Source organism: Carlito syrichta, unplaced genomic scaffold (genome assembly GCF_000164805.1).
Source record: "Carlito syrichta isolate Samal-C Ts95f unplaced genomic scaffold, Tarsius_syrichta-2.0.1 Scaffold314018, whole genome shotgun sequence".
NCBI lineage: Eukaryota > Metazoa > Chordata > Mammalia > Primates > Tarsiidae > Carlito > Carlito syrichta.
Genome location: NW_007258114.1, coordinates 240,313 through 252,886, shown reverse-complemented (window position 1 = coordinate 252,886; position 12,574 = coordinate 240,313). Strand labels below are relative to the sequence as shown.

General features: G+C 54.0%; 1 protein-coding gene across 1 annotated transcript in view; it reads right to left on the bottom strand.

Moving 5' to 3' along the window:
• Positions 1 to 12,574, bottom strand: part of MYMK (myomaker, myoblast fusion factor) — a 14,797-nt gene that overhangs the window by 607 nt on the left and 1,616 nt on the right. The window contains exons 2-4 of the mRNA XM_008070802.1: positions 6,708 to 6,822; positions 3,986 to 4,134; positions 232 to 348 (exon numbers count right to left, since the gene is read on the bottom strand). Of these exons, the coding sequence (XP_008068993.1) occupies positions 232 to 348; positions 3,986 to 4,134; positions 6,708 to 6,822 (381 nt within the window). The remainder of the gene's footprint in view (positions 1 to 231; positions 349 to 3,985; positions 4,135 to 6,707; positions 6,823 to 12,574) is intronic.

The window sequence follows — 12,574 nt, the reverse complement described above, 5'->3', positions numbered from 1 at the left end:
TTCCCTCTTTCTTTCCTCCCTCCCTGGCCCTTCCCAGGCTGTGGTGATCTCAGATGCCAGCCGTCAGAAGGACGGCCAGCTCTGGTCTCTGTGACCCCCCCCAAGTCTACACAGGCTGAGGCTGGTGGTGCTGGGGAGGACAGTGCCCGACGCCCGCCCTGGCGGTGGCCAGCAAGCAGGGGTGTGCGGCCTGAGTAGGGCCACGCTTGGCGCTTCCCCACAGCTCGGTACCTCAAAGAAAAAGCGCAGCATCAGAGCCAGCGCCCCGAAGCAGAGGCCGGGGCCTATCTGCTGGGTGTAGACGCTCTTATCGGGGTACAGGCCTTTCTTCTCCTTCATCTTCTGCAGCTGCGGGGACAAAGACAACAGCAAAGCTTTCAGGTCACAGCACTGGGGACAGGCCCCTCCCCAGGCCAGCCAGAGAGCTGGCCCTGCACACAGGCCCTAGCCATCTTCTGGCGGGAGAGGGGGTCAGAGCGCGGTCCTGGCATGCTGGACCCAGTGGAGATCCCACCCCAGACGACCGGCTGGGTGCCTCTGGGGCCAAATTGTGCCAGGAGGACCCTCGGTCCCCTCTGCCTCTTTAAGATACCACAAGGCCACCCCTTCCGTGTTTCCATCTTCCAGCCAGAAAGGAGCCCCCATAGGACTAGACATGATGATTACTTCCTGCCAAAGGGTACTGGCGTGCTTGGTACCTGCTAGTGCAGTGCAGCCCACAGGGTTGGCAACTGTGGTGATCTGTGAGTCACAGACAAACATCATTTGCCCTCCTAGCTAAAGAACCTAGCCAGGCATAGTGGCTCACGCAAATAATTCCTGCACTCTGGGAGGTCGAGGCAGGAGGATTGTTTGAGCCCAGGAGTTTGAGACTAGCTTGGGCAACACAGCAAGACCTCATCTCTACAAATGATTTGAAAAAACGAGCCAGGCATGGTGGTGCATGCCTGTAGTCCCAGCTACTTGGGAAGTTGAGGTGGGAGGATCGCTTGAGCCCAGGGGATCGAGGCTGTGGTGAACTGTGATTGTGCTACTGCTCACCAGCCTGGGTGACAGAGTGAGACCCTGACAAAGAAAGGAAGGAAGGAAGGAAGGAAGGAAGGAAGGAAGGAAGGAAGGAAGGAAGGAAGGAAGGAAGGAAAGAAAGAAGAAAGAAAGAAAAGAAAGAAAGAAAGAAAGAAAGAAAGAAAGAAAGAAGGAAAGAAGGAAAGAAAGAAATAAATAAAACAAACCTGTCTTAATACCTACTGGATAAACAGCACAGATTCTCAGATACTGATTTCCCAGACACTGATGGGTAGGGGAAGGCTCACATGGGTGTTTAAGCTTAAAAAAGTGGGTTCTCACACATGCAAAAACAGATGAAGAGAATGCATGTCACCTTGGGCCCTTGGGGCCGGAGGTGTTTCAGAACACCAGATGTTTTGGATTTCAGTGGGACAGATTGTTGCACTCCTGGGGTGGGGGCAGTACCCCCCAGCTGTACACACCGCTGAGTAGAGCACCCAAATACCACATATGGCCTGGGCCAGGGCAGGTTTTTGCTACCCAGTGAATTATGAAATGATACCCAGTTTCCAGTTTTCAGGAGTGTGCCATGGCCAGCAAGGAACCAAGACATTCTAATAGTACAGGTAGCGTAGCTGGGCACAGTGGCTCACACCTGTCATCCTGGTGCTTTGGGAGGCAGAGATGAGGGGATTTCCTGGGCCCAGAGGTTCGAGACCAGCCTGAGCAACTTGGTGAGACCTCGTCTCTACAAAAAACGGGAGGATTGCCTGAGCCCAGTGGCACTTCAGCCTGGGTGACAGAGTGAGGCTCTGACACACACACAAAATTTTAAAAAATGAAAAATAGTGCAGGTAGCGTGTGTGCCCTTGGGTGTGGGTGACTGAGGCCGAAAGCCCTCATGTGGTCAATCCTGCAGTGGCAGCCTAGGGACCCGGGATGGGAAGTGCCCGCCCCAGGTCATACCACGGCCCAGCGCAGCCCTGAGGGCCGGGTCACCCAACCCTCCTTTCCCCCAAACTCCTCCCAAGAAGGACTGCGTCTCTCGGGGGCAAATCCACCCTCATTCCAGAAGACAACTGCCCTTGAACATCCAAAATAAACGCCACACTCGATGGTCCAGAAAACACAGTCTGAGCCCCAGATGTGGGAGGTAGGCGGTCCATTTGGGGTTCCTGTGGCCAGGTTCGTAGCCCGCGGGCCTTGGCGATCTCAGGGCTCTTCGTGGGGACACTAACCACTGAATTCTCTTCTGCCTAAGTAACCTTCAGCCCAGATTCAGTCCTGGGCACCCATGGTTGAGGTGGGGTGGACGATCATGATCCAGAGCTCCTGGTGTGTGTGAATCCAGCATGTTCATTCCGGGGTCCTTTCTTGTCCAGGGACTCACACCCCGACACACCCTCTCTCTCCTCTCGCAGGGCTGCTTCCAGGGACCTCCCGGGTCAGCCCTTGTTAGCCCTACTCCCTCAAGACACAGTGAGGAAAAGTCTCCTTCCTCTCTGTCTCCTGCTCAAAAAGCCAACTGCTGGCCGGGTGCGGTGGCTCATGCCTGTAATCCCAGCAGTTTGGGAGGCCAAAGCAGGAGGAGCGCTTGAGTCCAGGAGTTCAAGACCAGCTTGGGCAACATAGCGAGACCTCGTTGCTACAAAACATTAGCTGGGTGTGATAGTGTGCACCTGTAGTCCCAGCTACTAGGGAGGCTGAGGTGGGAAGATTGCTTGAACCCAGGAGTTCCTGGCCTCACCCTGCCTTGCCACAGTCCCCTGCCCTGAAGATCTTTCTGTCCCTCCGTTTCTTCCTTAACCAATATTTATTTATTTTTATTCTCTGTAGAGACGAGGTCTCACCGAGTTGCCCAGACTGGTCTCAGATTCCTGGGCTCAAGTGATTCTCCCGCTTCAGCCTCTCAAAGTGCTAGGATTACAGGCGTGAGTCGCCACGCCCGGCCAGAGATGGATTTTGAAGACTTGCCACCAGAACTTTATTTTCCCTCCCCACAGTCATAAAATGGGTTGGCGGCCCCTTCGGCACCACCGGTGCTGGTGGACCCCTCTTTCTGAGAACTTCCCTCCACAGCCTGTTCACACCCTGCAGCACTGACGCCCTGGGCCTGGCTCACGTCCTGAATAGCACTGTGGCCTTGGCAGGTCTCCTTCCAGCACTCACAGCGGGGACGATTCCAGGTGGCACTCACTCCAAAGGGGTAAAAACACAGCAGAAGATGTTCACTGGGGATGGGTTGCTGCAGTCTGCCCATCCCCCAGGCCTGAGTTCTGGCTCTCGGAAGGCCTAGCTCCCACGGGCTCTGGGGTGCACGCCCCTGGGTCTATCCTGCTCTCATGACCTGCTTTAGCTTGAGTGCGTTTCGGTCCTTGAACCGGGAGGGCGTGGTAGGACAGACGGTGCAGGGAGCACGGGGCACTGAATGTGAGGGTCTCGTGGACACTGATGTCCAGTTGGGGGCCGTCGGTGCTGGGAACCCGGACCGGGGCTGTACACCAAACCCTCCCTCCTTGCTAGAACTAAGCTCAAGGATTGCTCCCTCCAGGACGTCTTCCCAGACTAGCCCAGGCCATTTTCCAAGTTGATAAAACAGCCATTCTCCTCATTAATAATAACAACAAAAATGATGATAACAATAATAATAATGATAAGGAAGAACTCCTATTTGCTGAATGCATCAGAAGCCAGATTCTCTGCCAGCGGTTTCTGGGCATCATCTCAGTGAACCTTCGAACCAGCCTCTGAGCTGGACACTGGGCTTTTATGATAATGGCTGCTTCCCTGGTATGGCCACAGGGCTGACAGGTTAGGTAACCTGGGTTCCGTTCAGACAAGAGTCATACGGAGGCTGCGTGGCTCGTTCTACGTGTTTCAGCTAAATTTCCACTTCCTCCAATTCCGGGGAGTCCACAGGGGAGGGGCTGTGGGGACCTCTGGGGTCCCCATCTGTGGAGGCTGGTGCGGTACGTACCCACTTGACAGCGATGATGAGGACGGCCGTGCCGATGGGGCCCGAATACACGCCGTAGCCCCAGTGGTCGTGGTAGACCCGCACCGCGATGGTCAGGACGCCAAACATCACAAACGTCGACCTCTTGGGCTCATCGAAGTCGGCCAGTGCTGGTGGGGAAAGGAAGAAATGCGGGTGGGGGGTGGGGGTGGTGAATGGCCTCCCTCGCTCCTCCCCCACATAGGAGGCAACTCTGGTGCCCTTGAATGGTGTCCCAAGGCCCAGCCTGGTGGCTGAGAGGTCTGAATTCCAGCCAGTTTTCTCTCTTCCTTCCTTCTTTCCTTCCTCCCTCCCTCCCTCCATTCTTTTTTTCCTTCCTTCCATCTTTCCTTTTTTCTTTTGCTCATAAAAGATGCAAACTTAATACTTCTTTATTTATTTTTTGTCGGGGTCTCACTCTGACTGCCCAGGCTGCAGTGCAGTGGCACCATCACGGCTCAATGCAGCTCCGATCTCCTGGGCTCAGGCGATCCTTCTACCTCAGCCTCCCTAGTAGCTGGAATCACAGGCGCACGCCACCATGCCCAGCTAATTGTTTTGATTTTCTTGGTAGAGGTGAAGTCTCATTATGTTACTCAGGCTGGTCTTGAACTCCTGGACTCAAGTGATCCTCCTGCCTCCCAAAGTACTGGGATTACAGACTTGAGCACCGCACCTGGCCATCCAGCCAGTTTTTAAGGACAGGCAGGCCGGGCTCGGTGGCTCAGCCTGTAATCCCAGTGCTTTGGGAGGCTGAGGTAAGTGAACTGCCCAAGCCCATGGGTTCGAGACCCACCCGGACAACTTGGTGAGACCTCATCTCTACGATAAATCAAAAATTAGCCGGGCATGGTAGCACATGCCTGTAGTTCTGGCTATACTTGGAAGGCTGAGGCGGAAGGATCGCTGGAGCTCAGCAGGTCAAGGCTGCGGTGGCTGGGAGCGTGCCACTGCACTCCAGTTGGGGCAATGGAGGAGACTCCAACACAAAAAATGAAAAATAAATAAATAAAGGACAGGCAGGCTGCTGCTTTTCCAAAAACAGAGCTTGGGCTGTGGTGATAGTAACCTGATTTAGGAAACAGAACAACATGCAGTGAATAGGAAGGAATCTATCCCCTAGGGCCTCAGGAGATGGACACTAAGATTGGAGGGCCGATCTGGGTTCTTAATGGGGCCTGGTTACACAGCAGGGAGCCCCAGTCATGGAGACCTGTGTTGTAACTTCACCATAAGATGACAGTAAGTAAAAAAAAATAAAGTTGCAGCCAGGCTCGGTGGCTCAGCCTGTAATCCCGTGCCTTTGGGAGGCTGAAGTGAGTGGATTGCCTGAGCCCGTGGGTTCGAGACCCTCCTGGGCAACTTGGTGAGACCTCATCTCTACAATAAATCAAAAATGAGCCAGGCAAGGTAGCGCTCACCTGTAGTTCCAGCTACTTGGAAAGCTGAGGCGGAAGGATCGCGGGAGCCCAGCAGGTCGAGGCTGCAGTGGCCGGGAGCGGCCACTGCACTCCAGTCTGGGAGACGGAGTGAGACTCCAATCCCAAAAAAAAAAAAAAAGTTGCAGAACAGTTGGCTTTCAAATGGTTCTGTCTTCCGGGCTGAAAATGACCTATATGTGTGATGTTTGCCTCAAAGTCCAGGAGGCCAAAACCCTGAATGGTGAACAATGATCTTCCCAGGAAGGAGAGAGGGGAAGGGGCACTTTTTCTTTTGTTTGACTCTGCTGTTGAAATTTGTCACAACAGGCTGGGCACAGTGGCTCATGCTTGAAATTCCAGCGCTTTGGGAGGCTGATGGGAGAATCCCGTGAACCCAGGAGTTCAAGGCTATCCTGGGCAACATAGTGAAATCTCGTCTCTTAAAAAGTAAAAAATTAGCTGAGCCTGGTGGCAGGTGCCTGTAGTCCCAGCTAGTCAGGAGGCTGAAATGGGAGGATTGCCTGAGCCCAGGAGGTTTCACTGAGCTGTGATCATGCCACTGCACTCCAGCCTGGGCAACACAGGGAGACCCTGAATAGAAAATAAATCAATAATTAAGTGAATTTCTCGCAACAAGTTTTTATTAAATAATAAAATAAATGAATCATTTAAAAAGGATCTAAAAAATGGGAATTAGTTGTTTAAGAGCTGTATCTTCTTTTTCTTTTTCTTTTTTTTTTGAGTTGGAGTCTCACTCTGTCACCCAGACTGGAGTGCAGTAGCCGCTTCCGGCCACTGCAGCCTCGTCCTGCTGGGCTCTGGCGATCCTTCCGCCTCAGCCTTCCAAGTAGCTGGAACTACAGGTGCGCGCTACCACGCCCGGCTCATTTTGATTTATTGTAGAGATGAGGTCTCGTCAAGTTGCCCAGGCGGGTCTCGAACCCACAGGCTCAGGCAATCCACTCACTTCATCCTCCCAAAGGCGCGAGATTGCAGGCTGAGCCACCAAGCCCAGCTTGTATCTTCTTTTTCATAGATTTTTTAAAAATTAGAGATGAGGTCTCACTAGGTTGCCCAGGCTGGTCTCGAACTCCTGGCCTCAAGTGATCCTCTCGCCTCAGCCTCCCAAAGTGTTGGGATTACAGGTGTGAGCTACTGTGGCCAGCCACTTTTTCATGGATTTGCAGGGCTCTGGAACCCAGAGAGGGGAAAGAGTTCCCAGAGATGGGGGTGGGGGCTGGGCTGGTTCAAGGGGTGGGTGGGGTGAGCGGATGAGAACTCACCCATTAGGGAGACCCACATGCTTAGCGCCGTCCCGTAGACACTGAAGTACTCCAGGATGTCGTGACGCGTGAAGCAGAGCACGGACAGACCGGGCCCGTTGCAGGCATGGTAGAGCTGTCAGAAAAACCACAGGTGGTCACCGGGGGAGTGGACAGGGCGGGTCTCTGTGCCATGGCCCCAGAGAGCTGGGCCAGTCGCTAACTGTGAGACCTTGGGCAAGCCACTTCGTGGCTCTGTTTCTCAGTCTCTCCATGGGAAACCTGGGTCATTGTGGAGCACTCCCCTATGGGCCTTGTGGGGACGAGATGGCATGTGTACGTGAGGTGTGAAGGACCCGGGTGTGTCAAGGGCTCAGTGGATGTCACTTCAGCAGAAGCTGCTTGCCAGCTGTGGCATGACTGGACTCAGGCTGGGCGGGGGTCCCTCAAATGAAGCCTGCCAGGTGGGGTCCCTAAGTCAGGATCTACGTGGCCCTCCAGCCTCTGGTTTGCTGAAAGCATGCAACTGTGTGTTCATTCACCCATCTTTTTGTTTGTTTTAAAGGCAGAATCTCACTCTGTTGCCCAGGTTGGAGTGTGGTGGCGTGATCACAGCTCACTGCAGCCCTGAACTCTCGGGCTCACACGATCCTCCCACCTCAGCCTCCCGAGCGACTGAGATTCCAAGGGTGCACCACTGTGTCTGACTAATTGCTTTATTTTTCGCAGAGATGGGGGTCTTGCTTTGTTGCCTAGGATGGTCTCAAACTCCTGGGCTCAAGCGATCCTCCCGCCTCGGCCTCCCAAAGTGCTGGGATTACCGGCGTGAGCCACTGTGCCCAGCCTGCCTTTTCTCTGGGGTCGAGTTTTCCCTTCAGGGGGCTATGGGGCTTTTTCTTGAACCGAATGCCCCCCTGAGGATGGGTTTACACCACATCAGTGTTCTTAGACTCAGTAGGCATCGGAACACCTGAGGGGGGTTTAAGCCCCAGGCTTCTGAGCCCTACCCCCAAATCTGTGACTCAGTGGGTCTGAGTCGAGGTTGAAGATGTGCATCAACAATGGCTGTGCCTGCTGGGTGCGTGACTCACGCCTGTAATCCCCACACTTTTGGAGGTCGAGGCAGGAGTCTTGCTTGAAGCCAAGAGTTCAAGCCCAGCCTGGGAAACGAAGTGAGACCCTGTTTCTACAAAAAGATGCAAAAAAAATTATCCGGGTATGGCAGCTTGGGCCTGTAGTCCCAGCTACTTGGAGGCTGAGGCGAGAGGATCTCCTGAGACCAGGAGGCTGAGACGGCGGTGAGCTGTGATCGTGCCACTACACTCCAGCCTGGGCAACAAAGTGAGACCCTGACTCAAAACAAAAACAAAAAAAAAAGCAAAAACAAAAACAACATGGCTGTGCTGATGGGATCCAAGTGCATGCTCGCTGTAGGGTTGGGGCAGATTTTCAGGGTGCAGCAGCCGTTGTCAGGACACACCTTGAGAGCTGCTAGCCTGCAGGTCACAGTGTCTATTTCTTTGAATTAGAGGAAGATCTTGGAGACCCCCAGTAGCTGCTAAATGCAGCATCCTGGTCTCACCCCTCTCCGTCCCACATTCCTACCGCTGTCTCCCTGACTCCTACGTTAACAGCAATTTTTAAAGCAAGATGCTTACTTGGAGTATTTTTAAAGCAGTCAACTAATTTCTTCCCCAAAACAACAACTCTCTCTCTTTTTGCATTCACATTTCATCATTCGAAGTCATATTTAATTACATGACATAATTATTTTGACAAGTTCAACTGGCATAAACAAGTTTGGGAACCAGCACAAGCGACTCTTGGTAAGCCCAGCTCAGCGGGAGCGAGTGGGCGTGCTGGAAAGAGACCCATGTCTGGAGGCGTCAGGGACGCTACCAAGGAAGCAGGGGTTCTGGTGATCTGGGGAGTCCAGCGAGTTGGGGTCGATTTAGAGAGTTCTCACTACTTGCAATTGTACACGGCTTAAAGTCAAGCCGCACCCTAGGCGGGCTAAATAGAGATACAGCGTCGAGAACAAGTCCTGCTGCTCTCTGCTCTGGTCAAACTCACTCAGAGAACTGTGTTGAGTTTTGGATCCTGCACTTTTTTTTTCTTTTTAGTTGAGGTCTCATTCTGGTAGCTGGGACTATTAGGCGGGAGCCACCACACCTGGCTGATTTTTTGGCTTTTTGTAGAGAGGAGTTCTCACCATGTTGCTCAGGCTGGTGTGATGGCATTATGCCTGTAGTTCCAGCTCCTTGGGAGGCTGAAGTGGGAGGACTGCCCAAGCCCAGGAGGGTGAGGCTGCAGAGAGCTGTGAGCATGCCACTGCACTCCAGCCTGGGTGACAGAGTGAGACGCCAACTTAAGAAAAATAAAAAAGGGCTGGGTGTGGTGGCTCAACCTGTAATCCCAGCACTTTGGGAGGTCGAGGCGAGTGGATTGCCTGAGCTCACGGGTTTGAGACCAGCCTGGGCAACTTGGTAAGACCTCATCTCTACAATAAATAAAAAATTAGCCAAGCATGCAGTGTGTGCCTGTAGTTCTGGTTACTTGCAAGGCTGAGGTGGAAGGATCACCTGAGCCCAGCAGGTCGATGCTGGGGTGGCCGTGAGTGTGCCACTGCACTCCAGCCTGGGTGACGGAATGAGACTCCAACTCAAGAAAACAAAAACAAAAAATATATATATCTTTATTATAAGGAAAATACACAGTGAAACAGAGCAAGAAGGTGGTAGGGGTGGAAAATATGAAAAAATATAATCACCAAACAAGCTGCCCAAACATGGCTTCCTGTATGGGGGTGAGTGATTTGGCCCTTACACCATTGGCCCCTCCTGATTCAGAGCAACTTGGGCCAGGCTCGGCGGCTCAGCCTGTCATCCCAGCGCTTTGGGAGGCCGAGGTGAGTGGATTGCCTGAGCCCAACAGGTCGAGGCTGCGGTGGCCAGGAGCGTGCCACTGCACTCCAGTCTGGGCGACAGAGTGAGACACCAACTCAAACAAAACAAAAACAAAGCAATTTGGCCCTAGCAGGACTGGGCCATTTTCCAATCTCTCTCTTCCTGAGAGTTTGGAAAAAGTTGTATAGTTCTCAGGCATTTCAAGATATGGAAGACAGTATGGAGAAGATGAGAAGGATGTTACAACCCTTTTTTCTTTTCTTTTTTTTTGAGTAGGAGTCTCACTCTGTCGCTCTGGTTGGAGTGCAGTGGCATGCTCATGTCCACCCCAGCGTCAACCTGCTGGGATCCAGCAATCCTTCCACCTCAGCCTTCCAGGTAGCTGAACTACAGGTGCGTGCTACCACACCCGGCTAATTTTTTATTTCTTGTAGAGACGAGGTCTCACCACGTTGCCCAGGCTGGTCTTGAATCCTTGGGCTCAGGCAATCCTCTCACCTTGAACTTCCAAAGTGCTGGGATTACAGGCTTAAGCCACCTCACCTGGCCCCCTATAGTCCTTTTCCAATGCCTTCCCCATGCCTGTGGATCTGTCCCCAGTCAGCCCCATCCCTCAGTGTTTGTTGATGCCAAAGTCACGAACCCCACGGAACTGCGGCCACGACGTAGGCAGCAGTACGCTGAGCGGTGAGGCTGTGCCGATGAGGAAGTGAGAGGCATCTTACTTGGTGTGGAAGCTGGCCAGGAGGTAGAGTCCCATAGGAGAGATGCTGAGGAGATTTCGGGAAGAGGTGAACCAGAGAACAAGGGCCATCTGCTCATGTCAGTAGCTGGGCCTTTCCTTGGTCAGGGGTCTCCAAGGGTGTCCCCTTAACTGTATGTAGGAAGACAGACGCAGCCTGCCAGCTTCAGAAGCCCATCCACCTAGGGGAACGGCGCTCCCCATCACCTGTTGCCTCTGCATGTCTCCTTTGTAACACCGATCACCCTGTATGATGAAGACTGACCCACCGTGGGATTCTGAATCATGTCTGTCATCAGGAGCCCTCATCAGGAGCAGGAGTGACCCCTGTCTCATGCCAGCTCCCAGCCTCGTGTCTGCTGCGTGTATGTAGGAACAAGGAGGCGGGGTTCTGAGCAGTCTGAGGGAGAGGTGGCCCACCCTCAAGACCGGGGCAGGGAGGGCTCTCTGTTAGCTCTGTTTAGCACCACTTGCTCAAGGCGATGTTCTTTTTTTTTTTTTTTGACAGAGACAAAGTCTTACTATGTTGCCCAGGCTTGTCTCGAACGGCTGGGCTCAAGCAGTTCTCTCGCCTTGGCCACCCAAAGGGCTGAGATTACAGGTGTGAGCCACCACGCTGGCCCTAAGGAGGTGGTCTGTCTGAGTAGAACAGAGAATATAGGACCATTTCCTCCCTTGTTCTAGACGTTATATCTCTATTAACACCTCCTGGGTGTTAGCTTCAGACCTCATGCAGTTGTAAGTAGTAAGAGCTTTTTTTTTTTTTTTTTTTTTGAGTTGGAGTCTCACTCTTTGTTGTCTAGGCTGGAGTGCAGTGGTATGCTCACGGCCACCACAGCCTCAACCTGCTGGGCTTAGGCAATCCTTTCCGCCTCAGCCTTCCAAGTAGCTGGAACTAAGGATGCATGCCACCACGCCTGGCTAGTTTTTGTGATTTACTGTAGAGACGAGGTTTCACCAAGTTGCCCAGAATCCCTGGGCTTAGGCAATTCTCTCGTCTTGGCCTCCCAAAGTGCTGGGATTCTAGGCTGAGCCACTGTGCCCTGCCCAGTAAGAGTTTTCTGAATCACAGCAGCGCTTGGCACCTGTCCTCTGGGCCGCGGACATCTCCCTCCAGCCTCTGATGCAGGGGCAGACCCCGCCCAGCTGGATTTGCGGGTGGGGGTGGCTGGAGGCCTGATGGGCCAGGGCTCAGGCTCCGGAGTCTGGGTGTGTTGGCCCTCCTCTGTCAAGTGGGCCTGGGCATACCCCTCTGTGGGGTTTGAATGCACGGTGTGGGATCCAACCCCAAAGCAGGGTCTGTCATGGAAGAACCAGGCTGGAATGCAAGAGAGGAGCTCTGGGAGGAGCAGAGTGTGGCTTTGAGGCCGGAGGACATTTGTCTCTGGAGGCAGCTGGCCCTGCCACTCTGGGTGGGGCAGGGTGGGGCCGGGTGGGCCTGGCTCAGAGGCAGCTGCGGGGCCAGCCCAGGCCCAGGCAGGGAGGGGGGACCTGGTGATGCCTGTGGTTTGCTAGGCTGGGTCTATCATGGGCCCTGGGGACAACACCCTGCTTCTCTCTCTCGGGCCACAGGGCCCTTGCACCTGCAGAGGAGTCCTGTCTCCGCTCTGGGCCTTGACTCCCATCTGTCAAAAGACGTCCTAGCCCCAACCTGGGCTGGAGTCCCAGGAGGGGCAAACAGAGTGGCATTTGGCAATGCGAATAGGATGCTTACGGTGGTGCTGGCGACTCGGCCATGCTGGGACTCAGGTTTCTTCATTTGTCAATGGTACTCACAGTGCTCGACTCATGGGGAGTGGAGAGACCAACGGGAAAAGACACCGCATAGCCCTGGACGCTGCTTGTGGGTCCCAGCGCCACGGCCGACGTCTCCCTCAAGAGATGGGGCCAGAAGTCCTGGGTGCCTGGTCCCTGTCACCTATGGGAGCCACACCCCAACCCGCTTACAGGCACACTCAGCTCCTCCCACTTCAGGCAGCCTTGGACTTGACCACCCAGGAGGCAGCATGGTGGATACGCATCTGCATACCTTCCCCCTGCAGGGCTGCCCCTTGCCACACGGGCACCTGGCGTTCTCGCCCCTAGAAGCCCTGAGGCTGGCAGGAGGATGTCTGAGGGGCATGGTTTTTCACAGGCCAGGCCTGGCACTGCCCTGAGAAGGAGGCTGGGGTGGACACGTGCCTCTCCCACTGCAGGCATCATATGGGGGGTTGGGCTGTCAGTGCAGGGTGGGTGGAGGG